At 41.9% G+C, this 24,528-nt stretch overlaps 1 protein-coding gene across 19 annotated transcripts in view; it reads left to right on the top strand.

The window, feature by feature from the left end:
* LOC135498956 (intermembrane lipid transfer protein VPS13C-like) overlaps positions 1 to 23,318 on the top strand; it is a 72,209-nt gene extending 48,891 nt beyond the window's left edge. For 9 of the 19 annotated variants that reach the window (XM_064789528.1, XM_064789525.1, XM_064789524.1 and 6 more), the window contains 20 exons: positions 1,505 to 1,588; positions 2,848 to 2,871; positions 3,465 to 3,656; positions 3,875 to 4,069; positions 4,382 to 4,512; positions 4,740 to 4,989; positions 5,442 to 5,492; positions 9,660 to 9,769; positions 10,182 to 10,552; positions 10,819 to 10,991; positions 11,589 to 11,711; positions 12,196 to 12,329; positions 12,718 to 12,913; positions 13,265 to 13,586; positions 14,072 to 14,159; positions 14,434 to 14,640; positions 14,944 to 15,067; positions 18,563 to 18,613; positions 21,234 to 21,308; positions 21,554 to 23,318. In XM_064789528.1, the coding sequence (XP_064645598.1) occupies positions 1,505 to 1,588; positions 2,848 to 2,871; positions 3,465 to 3,656; positions 3,875 to 4,069; positions 4,382 to 4,512; positions 4,740 to 4,989; positions 5,442 to 5,492; positions 9,660 to 9,769; positions 10,182 to 10,552; positions 10,819 to 10,991; positions 11,589 to 11,711; positions 12,196 to 12,329; positions 12,718 to 12,913; positions 13,265 to 13,586; positions 14,072 to 14,159; positions 14,434 to 14,640; positions 14,944 to 15,067; positions 18,563 to 18,613; positions 21,234 to 21,308; positions 21,554 to 21,607 (2,955 nt within the window). In that variant the 3' untranslated portion in view covers positions 21,608 to 23,318. Of the gene's footprint in view, positions 1 to 1,504; positions 1,589 to 2,847; positions 2,872 to 3,464; positions 3,657 to 3,874; positions 4,070 to 4,381; positions 4,513 to 4,739; positions 4,990 to 5,441; positions 5,493 to 8,313; positions 8,332 to 9,659; positions 9,770 to 10,181; positions 10,553 to 10,818; positions 10,992 to 11,588; positions 11,712 to 12,195; positions 12,330 to 12,717; positions 12,914 to 13,264; positions 13,587 to 14,071; positions 14,160 to 14,433; positions 14,641 to 14,943; positions 15,068 to 18,562; positions 18,614 to 21,233; positions 21,309 to 21,553 lie in introns of all 19 variants that reach the window. The other 10 variants (XM_064789530.1, XM_064789529.1, XM_064789523.1 and 7 more) reach the window with 7 other exon arrangements.
* Positions 23,319 to 24,528: the final 1,210 nt, after the last annotated feature.

Here is a 24,528-nt window from a genome sequence, read left to right as displayed (position 1 = left end):
GATTTTATTTAAAGTCATTTTTCGCTACAAATTTCCACAGAAAGTATTCGTGCGATGATTTCGTAAATAGGGCCAGGAGGCATGGTTCTGTTTAGTAGTATAGCCTGGTCCATTTTCTTTTGTTTACTGACATTTTTTTCTAATTTTCCATGTAGATATTTTACAAAATTGATAAAAAATTTGCGATTGGTGCCTTTTGAAATTTGGAGGACTGATCAGTCGTTAAACTTCTCATACCTTTATAAGTTAACACTGAAACTATACAGAGTAATTTGCACTTCGGGAGATATGCAGCCAAGAAAATAGGCTGCATCTTTTTTCACTACATTCGTATTCTTATCTACAATGAATTTCCATTTTAAATTCTGAATAAATTTCTCTAAACATTGCAAGGTTTGAAAAAATACACCAATCCGGTCATGACACTTTTCCTTTTCTTTCAATTTCAAATTGGTATCTTTTGATGTCTCTCAATATCACCAGGGGCTTCATGAGATTATTATAGTCTTCTTCACGAGAAAATGGCACCCTGATTTTTGGTGATCCTTCACAGAAAATACAACATTTGAACAATTTTAATCTGAAACTTCCAAAGTCTAGAGCATTTGTCAGAATCGGACAAAGCCTGGCCAAGAAGAAGCCATTTGAAGAGAAACACCGACAACCTTTCCCAGCCATTTCTGCTCTTTTTGTAGGTAGTGCCATTTTTTCGTGAAACAGAGCATAGTATTCTATTATCTCTTCTCACACGCAGGTGACATTTCATTATTCATACACGAGTAGTGGTATCGTTGTGGTAAGGTCATTTTCAAGGTCACCCACCGATGTTCAAGGTCATACAATGTTGAAGGTGGAATAAATGCATGACATTTCATCTTCCTTCCAGTGTCCTCCTGCACCAGTGATGTGCTGAAAAGATTTCAGTATTCCCGAAATGTAGTTTATTGAGACCGGCCTCCCCATATACAGAGTGGTCTGTTTTTCCCTTAACAAGGTCTTCGCTCATGCATGACTAATCGTGATGATTACTTTTGCAGTTGTTCAGATAGACTGCAGGGGTAACGGTGTATTATGTAATCACCCGTCACCCCTTCCATTTGCTAGATTGACTGTAAATATGTCCGTTACAGGGTGTCCCACTGAACGGTTAAATGTTAAAATGTTTCCCCAATTCGTGCATGTCACTCATATTTGACCCCTTTTACCAAACAAACGACTCCTTTTTGTCAAAATCAGCCTTGTTTACACTTGTCTTAGGCCATTTTACACTTTGACTTAAGGAAAAATGTTAAAATCATCCTGTATTCAACACAAACCAGAACTATATTGCAATTTCTGATGCTGATATACACTTTTTGTCAAGGGTTTTTAATAAGACAAAGCTTGTGTCTGTGCATAAATATACATCAGATATAATTATACATCATATAGATTATGGCTTAAGTTTCGCAGACAAGATGCTCCCCAATTTTTTTCAATGAAAACCAACTCCCTCTTTTGCCAGGAAGAGAAGCAGCGTGAGAACGGTGGCGACGACGCGCCGCCCAAGAAGAAAAAAAGTAAACAACCGTGGAAGAAGTCGGGGAAAGTGAGCTTTTGTTTTCTGAAAAGTGCCATCTAGTGGTGTGATTTTGAACTATTGATGCATGTTGTAGGGCCAGATCCAGGATGTCAGAAAAGCTGTGACTTTTGCTAAACTATTTGAGAAAAGAATTAGCTCGTATGATGTCTTGGGTGTGGGAGTGGTTCAGTGGAATCATCATTGTCTGTCACCGCTGAGGCCCCAGGTTCAGTTCTCAGTTGGTGCCACCAAACTCATGATAGTGAAGGCAGTCATATTTCACAGCGTAGGGTCCTCTGGGTGAACTTGTCTAAATGTGACCCACCATGACAAAATGAGTCGCATGTCGCTCTGAGCTTGACAGGTTGAGACAGACTGGTTGTTCATTTCACCATTGTCTGCATTTTGTAAAATCGGAGCATATCAATTTCTTCTATTATGTCCTGGTGTCATTTTAGGCTCATCTTCTGTGCGACATGCGACTCATTTTGTCGTGGTGGGTCACAAATATAGTCTTACCAGCTAATGATGAGCTGTTTATTAAAGAGCGTGAGGTCGCTACACAATGTTTTTTTTTATAATTCATCAAAAAAGGGGGAAAAGAGCCCCTCCCTGGATCCGGGCCTGTATAGTGTTTTATAGTAAGCTGATGTTTTTTTGTGGCTGTAAATCAAATTTTTGTTGCCCTTTGCATGACAGATCTTTTCAGATACCTTGTCATGAAAAGGTGCACGCTTTTAGAATACTAATATTTCCGTGTAGTGCTTTGGTTGGTTGCTAGGCAAAACTGTTGCCTGGCAACTGGCCTCAGTAAATTGTTGCCTAGCAACTAAACACGTTTTGCCACTGCTAAACCTCGTTTGTTTATGCAAGCAAGCCCTGTATGATTTGTGGAATGCATGTATTTTTAGACAAACTTGAAAGTTATCAGTCATGATGGCAAATCAAATCAAAAGATTTCTCACTAATTATTTGTCTTGCTGTTTGCATGTTTTTTGTCTGCTCTTGTGTAAATAAGCCTATTAAACATAGATGTTCTGTCAACCGCAAACTTTTTGCCAAGTTTTTTTTTTGCAATTTGAAAAACAAATCTGAAAAATTGAAATTTTCACAACTTTTATCTTGGCAGACTTGACATTTCGTATGGCTTTTCCAATTACCATTTTTTGTTTTCATGAAGATTGCAAAAATTGAAAGGCTCACAAGCGGTTTGGCGGTTTACAGAATGTAAATAAATTGCTTGTCATGTCGTCTGCTTGTACTAACCAACCTTGTTCCTGTTTCAGGAAACCTGCTACCATTGTAATTATGTAAATAGAAATGTATTAGTATAATATGCCTGGGGACCGGTTTTTGTATCTTCTGATTAGGCAGAGAGAAATTGCATGAAGACTAAATGGATTTCTTTGTAATTATTTGAAATAAAACATATCATTGTGATGCCCAAAATGTAATGTCTTTATGAGCATGCCCAAAAAAATTTATATCCTATTATTCGTAAAAACTGCATCCGATGTATGATACTGGTTGTTTCCAAGTGAAAGGTTTGCCAGAAAAAGTGGGCATTTTCTTGAGGATACTGCAGTCTTAAAAAGTGCATGCCATCTTGTAATGCTTGGCAACCAAGTGGAATGTGAACATGGTATTCTGATAATTTAGCGAATCTAGGTGTAGTGTTGTTGTTGCTATGGTGGTTGCTAAGGAGAATGTTGGTTGTCATGACAATATGCAAATATGCAAACATGCAAATGTCCAGGGGTGAAAAATGAGATTGAATGCAAGGTGAAGGTTCTTAATCTTGAGATGCTAAGAGATAGGAATGTTGCTATGCAGAATGCTGGTTGCCAAGGTCATTCATAATATCACCATGGTGATTTTCTAAAAAATATTTCCAAATTTTCAGTTGACGCTGAAAGTCTGTGAGTCGGAATTCTCGGATAAGTTTTCTATTGACACGGTTGGAAGCTCGGGAACGATCTCATGCAAGTTCAAGAACTACACTTACGAGGTCGGAGTCAAAATAACCCTGGGCGGATCGGGATTGACGAAGATTGTTGTTTTCTCACCATATTATATGCTGGTCAACAAGGCAAAGGTAATGTTCTAACCCATTCTCCCTGCGCATGACCGAACTCTATTCGTTGGTGAGGTCGTTCCGACCCTGCTTGAATGGCCACCATTGCCTCTATTTGGCGATTTCATTATCTTAAGTCTTTAAGACACTGATCACGTCACACCAAAGTTTGTTACATTGTTCAAAACGTTTGGTTGTTTTTGATCAAATCGTTTAAGTTTTTCTCTCATATTTTGTAGTTCACGATAACTGCTCACGAAATAACGGACAATGCCCAGGCAACAGACTGTCCACCTCTTGACTGCGTACCATTCTGGCCAATCAACACGGGAAAGAAGATGCAAATGAGGGCAAAGGTCAAAGATCGTGACCTTGAGACGACCCCATTCTTGTTTAACGAGGCGCATTCTACTCTGATGAAGTTGGAGGGCGAGGTAGGCCCGCGGGGAAATTTCGTTGATGTTGAAAAAGATACCTGAATGGTTTTTAAAACGAGGAGCAACGGTTCAATCTGAGCAATTCCGCCCAGTATTCATTGTAACACCTGGGTGGAGTGAGGCATGTACGGCTGAGAGATCTGCCTTGAGCCTTGCGTGGCCGTGGGGGTTGACCAAGGGCCCTCTTGACCACTAGTAGGAGACCCGAGTCCTTTCACCATGGAGGTTCCTTATGCATTTCTATTTGTTGCTGCCCATTTTGGTGTGGTAGGACTCATTATCTTCAATTTGATTCCTGCTCTTTTTCAGTATGGTGGCATCAATGTCGAGTGCCAAGTAAGCGAGTCGACAACGATCGTCGTATTTGAGCAGTATAATGATGGGATGGCCAGCGTGCTCATCGTGAACCAAACACAGTGTGCCGTCAGCTTTAACCAAGCGTAAGCCTTACAAGCTATTTCACAATGAAACTTTTCCTAAGCCAAGTTGGGATCCAGGCTGCCTGGTCTTGACCAGGAGTTGGCCAGGGGTACAGTACACTTCAAAAACCCTGCGGTAAGAGTTAATGATTAACTATAAATTATCACATATTGGGATAGAACTCTTCATTTAGAGCACTTGGTACTTGCTAATTTTGGGGTTTTGATTCTCGTATTTTCCTCCACAGCGGTGTTGACGAGGAACTAAGCCTGGATGCCGGCGAGACGTGCTTCTTCACCTGGCAAGACGCGTTGGGAAAACGGGAGTTCCACTGGCGCTGCGGCGAACACAAAGGCAAGAACGAACTCTTAAAAGACGACGGTGGTGACTTCTTTGCCGATTCGGATTCGAAGATATATTGGATAACGTTCCTCGATGGATTACAGCGGGTGATGTTGTTGACGCAGGACCAGTCGTTGCTGAAGGCGGCCCGTGAGGTGAGATATTCTCGATTGTCATAGGCTATTGTCACATCTATTCGTAGACGAGGTAATGTTCATGATCTTTTTCCGTAATTTTGGAAGGCAGACACGACCCTAAACGTACGAAAATTCAAACTCGAAAGCAGCGACTATTCGATTTTGGTAGCAGACGCATTTTTTTACCTACCACTATTTGAAATGGGCAAATTCTCAAACTTTTGATGCTGCACACATTTCTCTGTTTACACTAGATTCGGGATTTCCCTTCTCAGATTTTGCATAGTAGGAGTTCGCTGGTTGTTTGCAGAAGTACACATTTTTGAAAAACGATTGTAACTTCACTGTACAACATTTTAAACACAGGTTTTCTTGGAAGTAGGACCACATGAATAAAGACTTGCATTTAAAACCAGCGCTATTATTTTGTATTTTCGAGTTGATACTTGATTTGCCTTATTCATTTTCAGCCCGGTTTTGCCGGTATTAAGAAAATCACTTATTATTTAGCAGCGGGAATGGTATACATCAACAAATATTTATCTTGTGTCATGAGTTCACTAACCGGGCAGAGTTTCTTCAATTCGACCTTGAGAAATTTGACCTTGAGAAATTCAACCTTGAGAAATTGACCTTCAGACTTTGACCTCTGAGATTATCTACCAACTTATTAATCAGAATCTACCTTAAACCCATAAAAGTTTAAGTGCCTTTTATTTTCGCATTTAGAGGTAATTCCAAAAAACACTTTCATATTTTTAGCTCACCTCTTAGCAGAGGTGAGCTTATCCCATACCGTGGCGTCCGTCGTCCGTCGTCGTCGTCGTCGTCGTCGTCGTCGTCGTCGTCGTCGTCGTCGTCGTCGTCGTCGTCGTCGTCGTCGTCCGTCGTCCGTTAGCAGGGCACGTTTCGTAACTGTTAGAGCTATTGAGTTGAAACTTGGTACACATGTACCCTTATGTAATGACACCTTGGAGACCAAGTTTCGGTCCGATTCGTTTCATAGTTTGGCCACCAGGGGGCCAAACGTTAAAAGTGAAAATATGCAATATCTCCCTTAATAGTAGTCGGGAAATTTTGAAAAAAATATGGTAGGTACTTCTAGCAAAGGTGCATCATATATCCTCCGGGTTTTTGATTTGACCTCCTTTTCAAGGTCACAGAGGTCAAATGGTGTAAATTGGCCGTTAGGATGTAACGATGGCACGTTTCTAAACTGCAATGACTATTGATACCAAATTTGGTACACATTTACCCCTTAGTCAGGTGATCTCAGGGACCGAAGTTTGGTCCAATATGATATACCACTTGACCACCAGGGGGCAAAATCCAAAAACCTTAAAAATGTGATTATTCCTTAACTTCTTGCCCGATTGCCACCAATTTGATATCATGGGTACATCTAACCACCATACAGTATATGTCACACAGGTTTTTAATTTGACCTTCTTGTCAAGGTCACAGAGGTCAAATGGCGTAAATTTGCCGTCAGGCCGTAACAATGGCACGTTTCTTAACTGCAATGACTATTGATCACAAATTAAGTACACATGTACCCCTTGGTCAGGTGATCTTAGGTACCGAAGTTTGGTGCGATCTGATTTGCCGTTTGGCCTCCAGGGAGGGGGCCAAATCCTAAATTCTTCAAAATGCCATTATTCCTAGTAATGACTTGCCCGTTTGGCACCAATTTTATATCATAGGTACATCTAATTCTAACAACCATTCAATGTGTCACCCGGGTCTTCTTTGATTTGACCTACTTTTCAAGGTCACAGAGGTCGAATGTACTGTAAATTTGCCATTTTGGGGAAATTGTAATTGCTTGGACCTACATCAAACCTAACACTACATGACACAATACCATGCTCTTTATCCATCTTTCCTCCACATGAGGTGAGCACAATGGCCCTGGCCATTTCATTTCGATTAAGTTGTAAGGGCAAAAATAAAAGTCACTCAAAAGTTTTTCAAATTTGCAGTATTGAATTGAAAATATTTATCAAAGTGAGGAGATTCTGCCACCTGATTAGTTTTTCCAAATGTTCAAGTATACCCTCATTTACTGTGTTGTTAAAGGCCAACACCGTTCATTAAAAATTTGAAATTTGTAGTTAAATTTGAAAATTTCTAAGGATCTTGCCTTTAATTAAAGTCATTTGGGGGTATACTTGGAAAATAGTAATTTAGCCGAACAGATCTTTGTTAGTTTTGTGACAACATCATGATTAGACGTTGCCACGATATTTTATATTGTTGTGATCTGTTGTACTATTGTATCAAGTGAGTTAAAGGCCTGCGCCCTTTGTTGAAAATGTTGAATTTGTAATTGAATTGAATTCTTACCAGTGGTTGACGTTTTGACATCATAGTGTTTAGCATGGTGTTGCAATCTGACGTTGTACATGATGTTACATCATGAAGGTCATGTATAAATCACTTAATCCGTGTGGCTAAATTACTCGTTTTGTTTCACAGCACAGCATGGCGTCTTGAAGTAGAAGTGTAGCATGGTGTTCTAGTTTGAAACAGTATCAAGCATTTCTTACATGTCTTAGCTAGAAGAAATGGCACAACCATTTGATGTTATTTGCGCCGAACCATCCGAGAATTTCCGGAAGTTTCATGGTAACTAATTTCACAGCCTTCTCGTGAGGACAGGAAGACAAGAGGAATTCGTCACGACAACCTGAATAAAGAAAATGAGTGGAGACCACTCAGAGGACTATATCTAGATTTAGAGTCGTTTGAAAGGCATTTTCGCATGACCACTATATGGTTTATGGATTTCTGGTGAACAGGTCAAGGTCAAATTTCCTTTTCAAGGTCAGCCATCCTTCCTGAAGGTCACTTATGTCATTCACATGCCAGAATACCTTTTCAAAGTCATATAGCACCACCCACATTTTTAGTTGACCTTATGCTTCAGTGAGAGTCAAGTACTGGTCAAGGTCACAGGATTGACCATGACCTTTGAAAATCCATCATTGGATCCTTTCTTCATTTCCAGGGATTACAATGTAGTGAGGTCAGTCTACAGCAGTGATTGGTTACTTTAATGACGAAGGCTCTAAATGGTTCTCTAATGGTCAACAACAACCTGTTTAACTCTCAAGGTCACTCTACCAAATAAGGTCAAGGTCATTTATCTGAAATCCCCTTCAATTTCAGCATGGCCAGTTCAGCAAGGTCAGTTCGACCAACCAATGTCCCAGGGGTGACTTTCATAATATTTAGCTCTGGGATCATTTGAAGGTCACCAGTTAACATTTCACTTCAATTCAAGGTCATTTAAAAGGTCAAGGCCATTCATTTAAAGTCATCCATATTGTTTATTTTCAGGTGTTTTGGTACAATGAGGTCAGTTTTGGCCAGTATGGGGTATTATACCATTTTAAGCTGAGGGAATTGAAAGATTGCCAGTGTTGAAGGGGGTGACTATGGGCTGGAGCTGTGTGGGCAAATTGGTTGTCTCCAGGTGACCAATATGCACGGTTGGGGAACTTGGTCTGGTTGACTCAGGGATTGAAACATCCTTGTTCGGTTTATGGTAAAAGTGTTTGAAAAATGTATTCCCTCCGTTCTCAAAATGGTTCATTTATGTTTCAATTTGATTCTCGGCATTGGTCTTCTTCTTGCTTGGTGCTGGGGCCAAAACTCGTGTTAAGATTATCAATTTGATATTTCGGATTTTGAAATAAATTGGCTTTTCTTAACATGATGATTTAGCACGATCAACGGCTGGTTCAAATCAAAAACGTCATTTTGCAAGGCGGTGTTGTTATCTGCTGTGATAGAGATCTCTTCTTAGTGGAGTACAAGGTCTGTTGTGTCTGGGAATGTCATGCATGGCTATGACTCAAAAATCAAACCGATAAGGAGGAAAAAATATTGCGTCTATTCTTGCCTTAGTACTCCCTTGACTGCTTGAGAATGGACTGTGCCTGGCATCTCCGAAGATTTCTAGTTAGTACCGATTGAATATTCTGTCATTGTGTAGAATATGTGATGGTGTTTAGTATGCATCCCAAAATATTACGGGCCAAATTCATAAAGGGCGTTTAGCTTAAAACAGCGTTTAACTACTGAATAGACAGATTCAGGTCCTTCATGTAAATTTTCACAGAACATGAATAGGCCCTGAAACTGATTAAGGAGAAGTTACACACGTCTAACCCTTAAACGCCCTTTATGAATTCGGCCCTACCTGTATATATATATATCATCAGGATATGACTTGAATCACTGACAAAATAAAATTTTAAAAAACGCTCTCGCGGCTGATACTCGTCATCCAGATTGCATCAGAGGATTTTTTGCTGTCTGGAGCTTTCAAGCCGGAGAAAACCATCTTTTGCCATCTGGTGACTCGAATCAGCCACTCGTAAAGTTTTCTTATTAAATCATCCGTGATATGTACAGTAGAACCTCTCGATTAAGGACACCCTCGGGACTGACAGTGCTGTCCTTAATAGGGAGGTGTCCTGATTAGAGAGGTCAAATTGAATGGAAACACCCAAATTGGGAGCAAAACTAGTGTCCTTAATAGAGAGGTGTCCACTAAGGGAGGTTCTACTGTATTAGTAACCTTTCAGATTTCTAAAATTGCCACTAAGATGTCAGAGCACCGGTCGTATCAAACGTGATAATAGATATCTTATTATTTATCTTTCAATTGTGATTTTCAGGCAGAATTAGAGCGTGTAGACCAGGACATCAAAATCTCGCTCCAGGGCATGGGCCTATCCCTCGTCAACAACTACAACCGAACAGAGGTGGCTTATCTTGGAATTACCAGGTCAGCAGCGTCCATGCAGCTTTCAAGTTTAACTCATGTTCAACTCTTCATTTTCTCAGCTGTTATACGCCAGCACTAGGTCAGGATTCGACCATGGCCAAATTCTAAAAGCTGGGATACACTTCTCCCATATTTATTATACCTAGGGGACCTGGGGACTCGATACCTACTCAACATCAATGATCAATCAGGCAAGATCAAAACAAGGCAGTTTGATTGTTGCTACGCTCAAAATTGCTTTGCTGTACATCTTTTCTGGATTGCATTTTCTAATTTGGCACAGCCTGTGTCCTTTATCTGACAGCCACATTTCATCAATGATAATCAATGTTAAGGAAAGTCTGTTACATTTTTACTTCAGTTCCATTTTGAACAAAATATGAAGAAAAAACCAACTTACCTCTTTTTCCAGCTCTGGAGTAGTTTGGGAAGAGAAAAAGAAGCGGTACAAGGCATTGAAACTGAAACATTGCCAGGCCCTCGAAGAGGCCTACCAGCGCTACCAGAATGAACTCCTCGTCGGTCGGAAGCCAACCCCGCGGCTAAACCTCGCAGAAAAACTCGAAGTCGACTTTGCTGAGTTGATGATGTATAAACCAAGTAAACGCCCTATACGACGGTCGTTTGAGAACGGTATTTTCCTGCAGTACCGGACGTCGCCGCATCAGGTGCAGATCCACGCCAAGGTTCATCGTCTGCAGCTCGATAGTCAGCTGCCGAGTTGCGTCTTTCAGACGATCCTGTCGCCAATTTCACCGCCAAAATCAGTGGCAGCAGAAAGTGGTACGTCACATCGCATTGGCATGCAAATTTCACGAAGTCCAAAATCGTTATTTACCTGACAAAATTACGATACAATTACATGTACATTGAACCGCTCTATTATTTTTATTTGAGATTAGCAAAATATAACTAATATCTGAATATGGAGTAACTTTCGTCAGGAGGAAAATCAACTGTTAGAATAGCACATCTCCACTAATCTTTACTGACAAAGCACTACATTATGCTGTTACTCCAACTGAGCCTACCCCCTCTTCGTGTTTCAGTGCCAAAACCATTCACAGAAATGAGCGTGATGCTTCGCAAGAACGAGCACAGTGACGTGATGCAGTTTAGATATTTCCACCTCCTCACACAGGAGATGGCCGTCAAGGTCGACCAAGGATTCTTGATCGCGATTATTGGGTTATTTGCGTCGTCAGTGCCGGAGGCGGACCCGGTAGGTTGGGCGATTGTCGCAAATTTTCGATTGGAAATGTCCGTTTTATGAGTGACGGGAGCCACGTACACATAGCCCCCATAGGATTTCTGAATAGATTGAGCATACCTATCAATTAGAAATTGCTTCTTCTCATTGCTAGCCTCATAGCCTAGTGGTAAACACTGGCTACCATGCAATAGGCCCCGGGTTCAATCCCGGGAAGAACCCAGGATTTTATTTGATGAACCGGCGTGGCTTTCAAGGAACTAATAATGTACAAAGTATGAAATACTAGAGGGTCTGTCGGATGGGCCTAAAAGCCGTGGTCCCTTGTACCTGATTCTGACTCCAGGATTTTTCAAGGGGAGTTGGGTAGTGCTGAAAAGGGGATCATTTTGGTCACTTTTGGTGACTTTTCAGCCAGAAAACGAAAGACAGCGAGGTGGCACACTAATCTTTCTCTGTTGATTCAGCAAGCTCTGGTTTGAGGAAGCTATTGCAAAGAATTTATTGAGCTATCTCTGTTAGATTTTTCCTGAGGGTCTGAAAAGGGGTGTTTGGGGGTGAAACTTAGGCGCTAAAGGGTTAAAGTGTTATTTATTTTTAATTTTCCAGATCGAAAAATTCAAGGAGGACGAGAAGATTATCAGTACGACGCTGATGGAGTCTGATGCAAGTTTAGTCATGGCGGGGGGAGTCAAAAACTTCTATGACGATATGCACTTCTCGCCACTTAAGGTAAGATCATTTTCTGGACCCAGGGTGGGTTGCATAGTTCAACTTTGATGGACATTGTGATGCAAGTTGAATCAGGACGGGTGATGTCAAAACATGGTAGACAAAATGCATGGATAAGACCAATTTCTATAGGCCGGGGGAAATGAAACTTGGATGTCGTCTGTCGTAAGATTAGTCACGATGGGAGGCATCACAAACTTCTAAGGCGGTATGAGTTCCTCTCCACTCGTGGCAGATAGACCAGGGGCTTCGGAACTGGAGAGAAATAGAAAGTACAATTCACACACGCTCATGACTTTTTCCCAGACTTAATCAGCGAGGAATGTTTTCACAGCCAAATAGATTCAATACACAATCTGAAATCTTCCAACCGCTGCTGACCATGGTAGTGTTGCATAGTGTGCAAAGTATACTGGTCCTGTATACTTTTGTGATTTGATGCGACATTCTTGGGATCATCACCTTCTCTTTCTTTCTATTACAGATCCACATAAGTTTCTCGCTGCAGGGAGACAGTGGAGGTGACAGACAAGCCGTCCCGATCGGGATGAATGTAATCAACCTGTTCTTACAGAGCGTCGGGGTTGTCCTGACTGATGTCCAGGACGTGGTATTCAAGTGAGTTATGGTTCCCTGGTCTCCATCCATGGAAATAATACAAATGCGAGAAATATTGGAAAATATTCCTACTATGACTCAGCAAAATTTGAACCAAAATGGTTCCTGTTCACAAAACCCTTTAAGATTACATTCCCCTCTACAAGGTGGCTTATTCCCTATCTTTTCTATTTATAAATGTAGAGTAGAACCTCTCTATGAAGGACACCCTCTGGACTGACAAGTCATGTCCTTAAAGAGAGGTGTCCTGATTAGAGAGGTCAAATAGAATGAAAACATCCAGTATGGGATCAAAACTAGTGTCCTTAATAGAGAGGGTGTCTTTGATAGAGAGGTGTCTGCTAAGGGAGGTAATACTGTAATATCAATTTTGTTTAATCTGTTTCAGACTTGGCTTCTTTGAACGAAAGTACGCGTTCTACACGCAGAATCAGCTCGTCGGGGAATTGATCCGTCACTATTCAAGTCAGGCCATCAAGCAGATGTATGTACTTGTCCTTGGTCTTGACGTCCTCGGGAACCCGTTCGGCGTGATCAGGGGAGTCGCTCAGGGTCTTGAAGATCTGTTCTACGAACCGTATCAGGTGAGTTTGAACCCATTGCATCGGGTTGTGCAAGGATTAAACCTTTGTGCGGTTTGACCCGAGCTGGCATTTGGTTACCCCCCCCCCCCCCCGAAGGTTCGCCCATAAGGTTTTGATATCCCAGTAACTTGTTCCCACAGATTTCTACATGCGATTCAAGAGATGCCCAATGGTCTTGGCAGAACGGTACTACCCTTAGTCCGAATTCTGACCAAGAAATGAAACAAAAATGCTTTATGGGGGGGTGGGGTACTCCCAAATCTGGGTATGTATTTTTGTGTCCCGGTTTTGACCAGCAAAGTGTGCTAAATCTCGTCTTTTGCTGGTGCTAATGAGATACATTTCCTTCAGGGTGCTATTCAAGGACCGGAAGAATTTGCTGAAGGTCTCGCTCTGGGCGTCAGGAGTTTATTCGGCCATGCAATAGGGGGAGCTGCAGGTGCGGTGTCAAGAATAACCGGCACTGTTGGGAAAGGCCTGGCGACATTGACGATGGATGATGATTACCAGAAGAAACGTCGGGAACAGATGAACAAGAAGCCGGAGAATGTGCGAGAGGGGCTCGCTAGGGGAGGCAAGGGGCTCGTGATGGGGGTGTTCGATGGTGTTACAGGTATCGTGACAAAACCAGTCAAAGGTGCTAAGGAAGCTGGTGTGGAGGGATTCTTCAAAGGTAAGTGATGTTGTCAGGGAGGGGTTCATGATGGGTGGCAAGGGGCTCGTGATGGGGGTGTTTAATGGTGTGGCCGGTGAGCTCTATTAAGAGGGAGGAGCTCACTAACTGCCGGAATATTTTTTTAATTTTAAAATTTTCATTACCTATAGCTTGAAACAGAGAAGAGTTAGATTCCTCGAAACCGCCATAGAAACGGTCTGCCACCTGCACGCCATCTATCAGTAGGTGGGAAAACTGCGGAGCAGACGATCTTTTCAATGAAACTCAATGGTGAATAACGCAAGGCGCTCATCGCAATTCAGCAACGGTGGCAGTTAAAGGGTTTGATTTTACGATAGTTGACAATAACGGCCAGGTACCCAGCCAAGATCAGCAGTTAGATCACAAACGGCTGTGCCCCTGGTCATATCCTGGTGACCTCAGAACCGGCCAGGTCAGGGCTTGTAATTGGCCACGTCTTTATCGTTGCATTACCTTGGCAGGTGTTGGCAAAGGTCTAGTTGGTGTGGTGACCCGACCTGCAAGCGGTGTGGTGGATTTTGCCAGCAGTTCGTTCGAGGCAGTCCGAAGGTGAGATCAAAGATTCGGTGAATAATTGAAGAGTTTAGGTGAAGAAGCCACTTAGCATGAATATATTTATTCCGCAAAGGATACTGCTGAGAATTTCACATTTCGAATTTCACATCTCTATCAAGGACACTAGTTTTGATCCCTAATTTGATGTTCCATTCAATTTGACCTCTCTAATCAAGACACCTCTATCAAGGACAGTAATTGTTAGCCCCAAGGGTGTCCATAATAGGGAGTTTCCACTGTATTTGACGATGTTTGTGATGCTTTTCAGAGTTGCTGATACGTCTGATGAAATCCATCGCCTCCGCCCGCCCCGATACCTACCACCAGATGGCATCGTGCGGCCGTACATGCATCGCGAAGCTGAGGGTAATAATATCCTACAGGAGACAGAGAAGGGCAAATTCGCCAATGATAAATATGTCGGACATATGGTCGCAACTAAGGATATGAAACACGTTTTGTTGGTAACAAATAAGTAAGCTTCTCAATTTATTGCTGGGCCTAGCGGATGACATGGTCATTTGGCCAATAAACCCAATCAGTGCCCAACTGTAGTGACTTGCAAAAATGATGTCACTCATCGGAGAATGATTCTGTACACTGCCAAATTTTGGCACCACTGTTTTTTTTCTTCGGTTCACAGAAAATTTACAGGATAATAAAAGATTTCAAAACCGATTTTCTCAAAATGACAAAGTGACTCCACCTGGATGCTCTCATCCACCCCCACGATTGTAATATTTCCGATCTCATATTGAAATCTACAAACGTTTTTCAGGCGTGTAATCATGGTCTCTAAAGGTGAGCTTTTCGGCCAATGGGACGCTGCCTGGTTCTACACATGGAACGAGCTAAAAGAGCCACCAACTATGACGCCGAAGGGCATCCAGATCGTTCTCAAGGTACGTTAACTCATCCAGCTGGTTATCCAGGAATCCCTTCTCCAGCTGGTTATCAAGGAATTCCTCCTGGTTATAGTGCCACTATCATTATCACTATTATAGTGATAATGATAGTGATTGTAGTATCATTATTATAGTGCCACTACCATTGCCACTATCATGATTATTGATTGATTGATTGATGAGAGATGTGGTTGCACTTTCCAAGGCAGTGCATGGCACATACACCCTAAACTAGTATCTGCTAACACAAGTAAGCACCTATTAACCCAGTACTATTTTTAATAAAATTCTGTATTAACTAAAACAGCTAGGGTTTAGCCATGTCCATAGTTACTCTGGTTGCAGTGTTTTTGTTTGACTGACATTGCATGCTTAAATACGTGAGTGTATCCTTCTGTAAGTGCATTTATTTTCACTTTAAGTTTTTGAAGAGTATTGTCAGCCTGTGTCTAATGGAGAGGCCTGGAAGGAAGTCACTCTCCATCCACCTTTACCGCTTGGAAGATTTTGTCTCTGTCCACTTATGCAAGTATCAATTCGTGTCTTGTACCCCCCCTCCTCAATGGTACGACACCTTATCACCCTATAACGACATAAGGCTCAAGCATCACCCTTTTTTCACCAATGCTACTTTTTCTTTCGTCAAGACATCACCATCAACAATATATCAGTTACTAGCATTGTACCTGTGGCGCAGGCAGGTTCAAATGGGCTATACCTTGAATAGATTGAATTGCAATAAACATCTAATGCAATATCAAAGGAGCCATATCGAAGAGACAAATTAAACCAACCATTTGTCCACAGACTCGAACCTAGCTGTGGCGTGCTGTATGCGTGCATATAAAAGTATATCAGTTGGTCCGATAGAGATGATGAGGCAATGCCTCGTTCCTTAGTCAGCAATATGCGCCTTTTTATACGGAGAAGAAGGAGTACCCAGATAGGCCTTCACATGTCGGCCTATAACTTTAAAATGCGTGCTCCTCCTACATGTAGCCAGGTCTCGGGCAAGGCACTTACTGGACAGGCAAGCTAGAAGTTCAGCACCGTGAGCAGCTCCCTGATAAGGCCATTTCAGGTTCAGCGCGCCTCTTCAGATCAAGTATTGAGAGCTGTGGTGAGCACATAAACATACCATGGTAACCTTCATTATCACGGGTTAGCTCTGGCTAACACAGCACCCATAAACAATAGACCACCAATTTGACCCCAGCTCCTTACTGCGGGAAAACCCAAGTCCAGCAACCGAAAGTACCAAAAATACATTTTTGTTTACATTTGAACTGCACACATACGTTTGTTTACAATTTCTTTCCCCGCGAAATCTCGAAGATCAGGTGACCTACAATCGTGGATTGAAAATAACATTAACCTTGGTTCAGCAGGTCAACGCGTGTACAGGCTGTTCCAATCACCCCCCTACAGCCAGCCGTTCAACAGGTAGTGTTAGTCACCCCACAGGGAGTGCAGGTGATTCATTAATCCCCTGCATAACTAAACAGCAATGACTTGGCTTCCGCGAGTGGTAAGGAGAATTGACTGTGTCCGATTAAAAATCCCTCATTACTGCTCCGCTGAAGTAAATTTCCGAAAATAAACATGACGTTGCATCAGGATAACATATCACCTGCAAACGTGCAAAATTTCGAGACGAAACACGACCCCCAAATGGCACTTTAGCGAGCCGCCTTATAGTATTATGATATAGATCACCGTCATATAAAGTAACCGGACTAATTTTACTGGGTAAGGCTGTATGTTCGACAAGACATCGACACATTAGCATCCTTATTCTTTCCAGTGTCGCCAAATTTTCACTAAAGGAAAAATAAATACTACTCAAGCATCGGCAAAGATTAGTGGTGATAGCTTAACAACCCTTGAGGAGGGGGGGGGGGGGTACAAGAAACGAATTGATACTTGCATTAGTCATCCATTACACCCATTCTGCATTGGCAAACACAGAATGCTGTCCTCAATAAATCTAGTTCTGGTATTTAGGGAGACTACACGTTTTCATTTACAGCATGACAGTGGATTCCTCGCTCTACCAACAGAACTCAACTGTCTTGCGAGACGTGAATCTGACAGCTTCGATAATATTCCCTCCCATCCCGAAACCGTCAATCCCAATCTGAATCGTCGTTGTTCTGAATCCATTAACCCATCCCGCCTGTCTGTGAATCCCGCGAACTTGGCGAGACGGTTTTCGGGATTTGAAGGAGCGAATTTAAGCAGTCTTACAAGGCGCCTATCAGGTGGTGCCATCAATCTCGCAAGACGGTTATCCGGATCAGAACCAGTGCATGTACGCCATTCATTATTAATGAACCGTTTATTCCATATTTTAAGTTTTAATATTCATGATTTGCCTTTGATTGTTTTCTGTACTTTCTAATAGTTTAACACCTTACGCGCCGAACCACGTAGATCTACGTGGCCCAAATCCCCCTCCCCTTTGAGCTGGTTATCGGACTTCATGAGAGAACTACGCCATCGCCATCTTCAGGGCAAGGTAGGAACTGAAAAGACGGACAAGAAACGAGAAGTCTTTTCAGTTCCTTCCTAGCCCTGAAAATGGCGATGGCGTAGTTCCGTGAAGTCATTTAAAGTTCTGAACTACGCCATCGCCATCTTCAGGACACGGGAGGAACTGAAAAGACCGTTCGGTCTCTTCAGTTCCTACTTTGCCCTGAAGATGGCGATGGCGTAGTTCTTTCGTGAAGTCATTTAAAGTTCTGAACTACGCCATCGCCATCTTCAGGGCAAGGCAGGAACTGAAGAGACCAAACGGTCTTTTCAGTTCCTACCGTGTTCTGAAGATGGCGATGGCGTAGTTCTTTCATGAAGCCCCTGGTTCGGCGCTGAAGGTGTTAACTTTCTCAGTTTCTTCCTTTGAATTGATGCTTATTTCAAGGGAGAAGAAGGCATGAAATTTTGAATAATTTGCCAATCAACATCATTCCCTGCGCCGAGTTGCTATGATGTAAAAGACCTTAAAGGCAGACTATAGGCAGGAGCTATATGGGCCAGATTCAGTTGTACCAAGTCACCAATAGGTGTCGATGATCTCACAATACAACAGAACTAATAATGCTTTTGCTGGGAATATATTTGTCATCTTCAAAGTAAACAAGCAATTTATAATTGCTGCAAGATGCAACAAAAAGATCCCTCATCTGCAAATATAACTGGTAATCGCTGGATTTGATAATGGTCTCAGGTCGTTGGCGCACACAATGATCCTCGCAGACAAGCGATTTTGTTGCATGTGATCAAGATTGCAGGTCAGACTGATCTATATTGCGGGTGCTTAAGTCAAATGAGACCCAGCCCGCTTAACTGTTCATCAGGTCAAATAGAGCTCCTGCCTATAAATCTCAATGCCATAGCAGCAAAAGTTGTAAGTTAAAAACAAGTGAGGTACCAATTCAATTGTATTGGTCAAAATTATCTTTTTACAATATATTGATTGTTTTTGTTTTCTAGGAGGACTCTCAAAGGTCCCCTATGTTTTCTCCCAAACAACTCTTCCAAAGGGTATAACAATTTCTAACTAAATGTAGTGCTTGTTCCCCTTAGTGACATTGGTGTTGTATCCTCTCAAAATGTTAGCGAGATTTTGTCACAAAATGTGAAAGATAGGCTTTCGTAGCATCGAGTTCAATGTGCCGTTCTGTAGCAACCTAGGGAGTGGCCCACCACACCTGGAATCCTTGTCAACTTCAGTTGCTATTCTTCGGGGATCATGTCTATCAACCTCGTCCCTGTGTAGGCCTTCTAATGATCAGATTGCCTCACTCATGCACTTAAACCCTAGGAACGTGGTGATATGGGTAAGATCTCAGTCAAACTGCTGCACAAACAGAACTGAAGATTGGAACTTGGCAATGTCCTGGTGATCCCTGAAACGAGGATTTGCCAGGTCAGGGCTTGGGCCTGAAAGGATTTCAGTGCACCCAATGGCAGAGTGGTCAAATTTTCCCAAGTTTTTGGATCACCTACTGTTGTGAATGACTTCACTCCTTGAAAACTGTGGCCGCAGACATTAACTCCCTCCCCGAAGCGCACGGTTTGTGCACACGTGAAAATGTTGATCCATATGTCACGATGTGAAAATATCTCTGTTAATTCTGTGAATGTAGCACCTCAGTGTTGCACCACGATGTCACGTTTTGTGAGGATGCATATACATGTAGTATAGTCAGCATAGTCACGCTGGAGAATGATTTCCCCAGATTGCCGAGACTTATCAGGCCTTCCAACTTACCAAGCAGATTGCCCTGTGGTAGTGCTACTTGAGCCTTGGGAGAATGGCTGCCTTGCAAGAAAAACTGCCGAAATGTACCCTCATTGGTAAATTTTCTAAAATAAACTAATGTCCATCTGGTAACATGGAGAATATGACATCATCATATGCACTAAATATCCAGGTAAATTAACCAGCAGGTTACTCTGTGGTGCAAGTGCAAAGTCAATCCATGCATATTCTCAAATTCGTTTGCTATCCATAGAAAAATACATGCAATTTCTTTATATTTGATGCAAAACATTCTTGAAGAACCTTATCAGCAGTGCAGAGGAAAAAAACACTATTTCATTGAAAGACTCCAACAACTCAGTTTTCCAATCCAACTGAATAGATTTTTTCATTCCCATGGTCAACAGCTCGGCAAACTGGAGGACCTGCCTGATTCTCGGCAATCTGGGAATTGATTCTCCAGAGTATTATTATGGACAATCAAGAAATTTTTTATTCATTTTCCTCATGGTTGTAGCTTCCAGCTGATATTGCACCTTTGTCTTCTAGTTCTATATAATAAATGCCTTTTCACGACTGTCTTCACTTCTTCCGATCCAGGACCAGTTAGACTGCAGCCCCATCTATACTGTCTCGCGGAAACTAGAGGAAATTGTATCTCATATTAATTTTCTTCGGGTAGGCCCTCCTGGTTTGGAATGATCTTACGGTACAGGGACAAGTGCTTCGGATGAAATTAACGGGGCTGGTGCTATTGATAATATCAAGAACTAATAAAGACTAGTCTTTATGTTGTCTTGATGATATTGGCGATTGTTCAAATTACCACTTGCCAAATGTGGTTTTTGTATGTGTGTGTTTGTCTTTAAAAGGTTTCCTTTTCGGGCGTTCCCCTGGTTGGGTGAGAATTGTGCTTAAGGTTTGAGGCATAAAAGTGGCCAAAGCATTGTTTCATCTTCACTCTTGTTTTAAAGAATTTGAATTTTAGGATGATCACGGCCTACACACACATCTTTCATTTTGGGTGTAGGCCAGGATTTCCTTATTTGATACATAAACATGAATATACAGTCCAAGTCACAATTGACATCCCGTAAATCGCGTCATTGATGCATCAGTGGTGCGTTATAGACGCACTACCGAGCGCGACGTGCGCAGATCGCGCATAGGTCGCACGTAGGTCGCACATAGTTTAGAGAGATAAGCACGTCACAGGTGCGTCATTGATGCACAACTCGCGCATACATTACGCGTCACTGACGCAAAGCAGGATGGATGTCAATTGTGATTTGGACTGTAATACTCAAATGATTTGAATTTTGGTAGATAAATGAGAGCAGCGTTCTTTAGTGACACTGCCTCTCTTGTTGATTAAAAAGTCAGAGATTTATATAATTCTTGGAGACATAGCAATCAGTTTGCATGACGTGGGACAGAATGCATTGTATAGATTCTATAAATAAAGTCATCAAAAATTAGTTGTTTGATTTTTTTCTAAGTGTTTTCAAAATATCACAACATGTGATCTATACAACTTCCATATCACGAAAAAAATGGCACGCAGCTTTTTGGTGATATTTCACAGAAAATGAAATATTTGAACAAAGTGTCATATTCCAGTTAAAAGTTTCAAGTCCAAAGTATCTAAAAATGTTTACTTGGCCAGAATTGGACAAAGCATGACCAAATATGGGCCAATTGAAATGAAATTCTGACAAATTTTCCCAGCATCTTTTGGCTCGTCTTGAATGTGGTGCCATTTTTTGTGAAATGGAGTATAGTATGGCTAATTGGGAAATATTTGCAGGACCTTTTTTTCTTTCACAATCTTGGCGTCGCATCGTAACTATCCTGGTCGCGGACTTGTAGAATCTAACGGGATTTTTTTCATTATTTCAGGAGAAGCAGAAGAAGTTGTTTGGAAGCAGCACAGTTGGCAAAGTCGTCCAAGCGCTTGATGAAAAAACTGCTGAGGTAAGCAATTTTTCTCTGTGGTCACTGAGCAACCAGGGACGTAGATCTACGTCCCTGGCAGTCAACCGTTGACTTTTCAAAACGTAAAATTACGCCACGGCAGTCAAAGCATGATAAGTTGACTTTTTAAAACGTAGAATAACGCCCATGGATAAGGTAGAGGAAACCTGACCTGGCCAGCGTGATAAATGATAAATTTTTTCATGAGAACGTCGATTTATTTTCAATTTTACTTTCGTTTTCAGTGGCTTGTCGAGAAGATTCACGAAGCTATGCTGAAATATCGCGAAGGACTGTAATCGTCACAAAGCTGTGATGTCATCACTTAGACTACCCAATCATGACAAAATTGTTTCCGTGGAACACGATTAAGACATGAAGATTCGTTGCTATGGAAACCATAGGGGTTGCTACAGTAAACAAACAGTTGTTGCTATGGACTATAGTCTTGTTGGCATGGTGAATTGCTGGATATCTTTTAAAAAATTTGGCTCTTGTAAATATTTCGGTATTCACACACCTTTGAGGTCTGATTATGATAATTCCGGAGATTTGTCCCCGATGGTCCCACAAGGGGGCAGCACAGAGGCGAGATGAGACGCTTGGTCATGCCTGCCATATTTTTAATGACGACACACGCTTGTGCGCAATGTGGATGTCACATGATCATAGCAAGTTCTCTCAGCCAATCAGCACTTGCTGTTTTAGCATGTGTCATGCATGTTGTGACCTTGACCTTCCGAGAAGAAGACTAACTCAAATAAGCATGTAGACATTTACATGAAAACATGGCAGACATGACTGATTGTCTCATTTGTCCTCGGTGCTGCCATCTGTGCGACTGTCTGGTTTTGGTGAAAAAAATAATGAATTTGTCAGTTTGGGATGGCTGCTGCTGACTTAAGCTATGCAGAATTGAGTATTTGTGTAATAGTGCTTCAGTTATAACACAAGCTTGTATATTTCAGAATATATTGACACCTAATTAAGTCCCTGATCAACTTGGAGAAAGTATGGTTTTACATCAAAGTGTCTCATCTAGTCTGGTTAACCAGGAAATACTCTAAATTCACCGTTGTAAGACTGCTTCATTGATTATTATGAAATCGACACAATGGTCAACCATAACATGACATCTTGACAATCGAGAAATTTGGTGTCAGCGGCATCAGATGACGATGTGCTCATTTTGGTGCCTGACTTGGAGATTAAGACACAGTCTTATATCAATGAAACTTGAGTATGTGCAAGGTATTGGCTAGTATCAAGAATTTATAAAGACTAATCTTGATTAATTATTGGTTATATGTATAATATGTTACCATGGAAATCACAAATGCTATCTTAGATTTAGTTTCCATGGAAGCGATTTGATTATAATGCGTTTCCATGGAAATGCTGCTATTTTTTCCATCACAATGAGTTTCCATGGAAATTCGTCTTCATCTTGATTATAAAACAGTTTGCATTTTTGTGAAGTGCCATTTTTCTATGCTCGACCATTCAGGTAAGCCAGGTTACCTTTTGTCAGTGCACGGTTGCACAGGTGTCTTCACGCTTTCTCTTTTACACTCCCATATGACAGATCGGTGGTCCCATCATGACCATGTCGTTCCTCTTGATGTATTTTCATTTTTATTTCAGAAAGCGTTTGAATATGCTTAGAAAGAGTAGTAACCAAGAGATGGCACATTTGTGCTACATGAAGTGGGAGAACGTTTGCTTATTGCAGCAGTTTATAAGTGGCAGTATCAATCTGGCCTATCACCCACACAGCTTTATGAGTGCTGAGATTAAGGATAGTGTCACATAGGTTTACCTGTTCTTCCCAGGTTCCATATGAAAATAGACGCTGCTGGAATTTGTAAGTGCTGTTTGGTGCACTAAGAAACACTCGGGTAGAAAGCGAGATTTGCCGGTATAGGGAGATGAATACTGCGGCCAATAAACTGCTGCGTCTTGAGGCATTTATTGCAGAATCTATCAATAATATTGCTCTGAAAACTGCGATTGAGTCGTTCTTGTTTTGGTGTTGAATTAGGGAGGGGATAAAACCAACGAAATCAAAGATGGTTTAATCGAGCACACACTTTTTCCTGTTGATCTTTGTCAGAGAGGTTCCACAAAATATTATCACAAGATCTAAGCAACACGGAATTCTTTACACTCTCGGCCTACCAGGGTATATCAAATGGCACAAGGAAGGATCACCGCATTTTCATCTCCATGGCCTTGAGCAAGACACTTAACCCTACATTGCTTCCTTCGACCCAGGTGTGTATAAAATTGGTAGGCTTGTCTCCAAAGGTAACCTGCGATGGATGTGCTTCCTTTGATCAAGAGAACACCAGTCTGTGGTCTTTTATCTGTCCTCAACGCGGCCAGGCCGTACGAGACCAGGCTGTCCCGACCGTCTTGCAAACGCGATGAGAAGACAGCTACTCCAGACCAAATGGACTCATCAGCCCTGGCAAACACGGTCAGCGAGATAAGCCATCCAAACCAAGATCTGAATCCTCTTCTATTGACGGGAGACAGTTGTGACCCCTACAACAAAATCATTCGGGATCGACTTTGCCGCTAATCTCCCTCACGGTTTTGGAGGTCCTTTGCGTGCCAAATCGTCGGATGGGTATTGCATGTATGATATACACTAATATATGTCTAACCCCTAACTCCGCAAACTGGTTGGTTCCGATGATTTGGCACTGGACACTGGTGTCATCATGGTCAACTTGATGACATGTATAGTGTGAAAGAAATGTCCCAATCACTGTCTGAGTCGGTGTCTGGACAACTCCCCCCCCCCCCCCCCCCCCCCCGGTCAATTGCCCCTTGACAATTCCCCCAGGAAATTGCCCCCTGTAAAGTTGCCCCCCCCGTAACATCACCCCAAGTAATATTGCCCTTATTTCATGAGATCATCCTTTAATTGATTATAAATTTCATGGTAGTGAAAGATCAGTTAATTCTCCACCATGATTAAAGGAATCTTTAGTTGGGTCAATAACCCAGTCGTACCTCGCCTCCAATGTACAGTATTGATCACCCAAATATGGGCATGCACGTGACACACGCCCACCACACCCATTATATGGACCAATCAGCGCTCCGCTTACTACGCCACCACACGGTGCCTATTTGAACTACGGAGCGGTGTGATCATCACGGGGTGATACAGAGAAGATTAACTAGTATATCATGCAGCTTTATCGGAGCA

This window comes from Lineus longissimus, chromosome 14, assembly GCF_910592395.1.
Source record: "Lineus longissimus chromosome 14, tnLinLong1.2, whole genome shotgun sequence".
Lineage (NCBI taxonomy): Eukaryota > Metazoa > Nemertea > Pilidiophora > Heteronemertea > Lineidae > Lineus > Lineus longissimus.
This window is presented reverse-complemented; position numbering and strand designations above follow the sequence as displayed.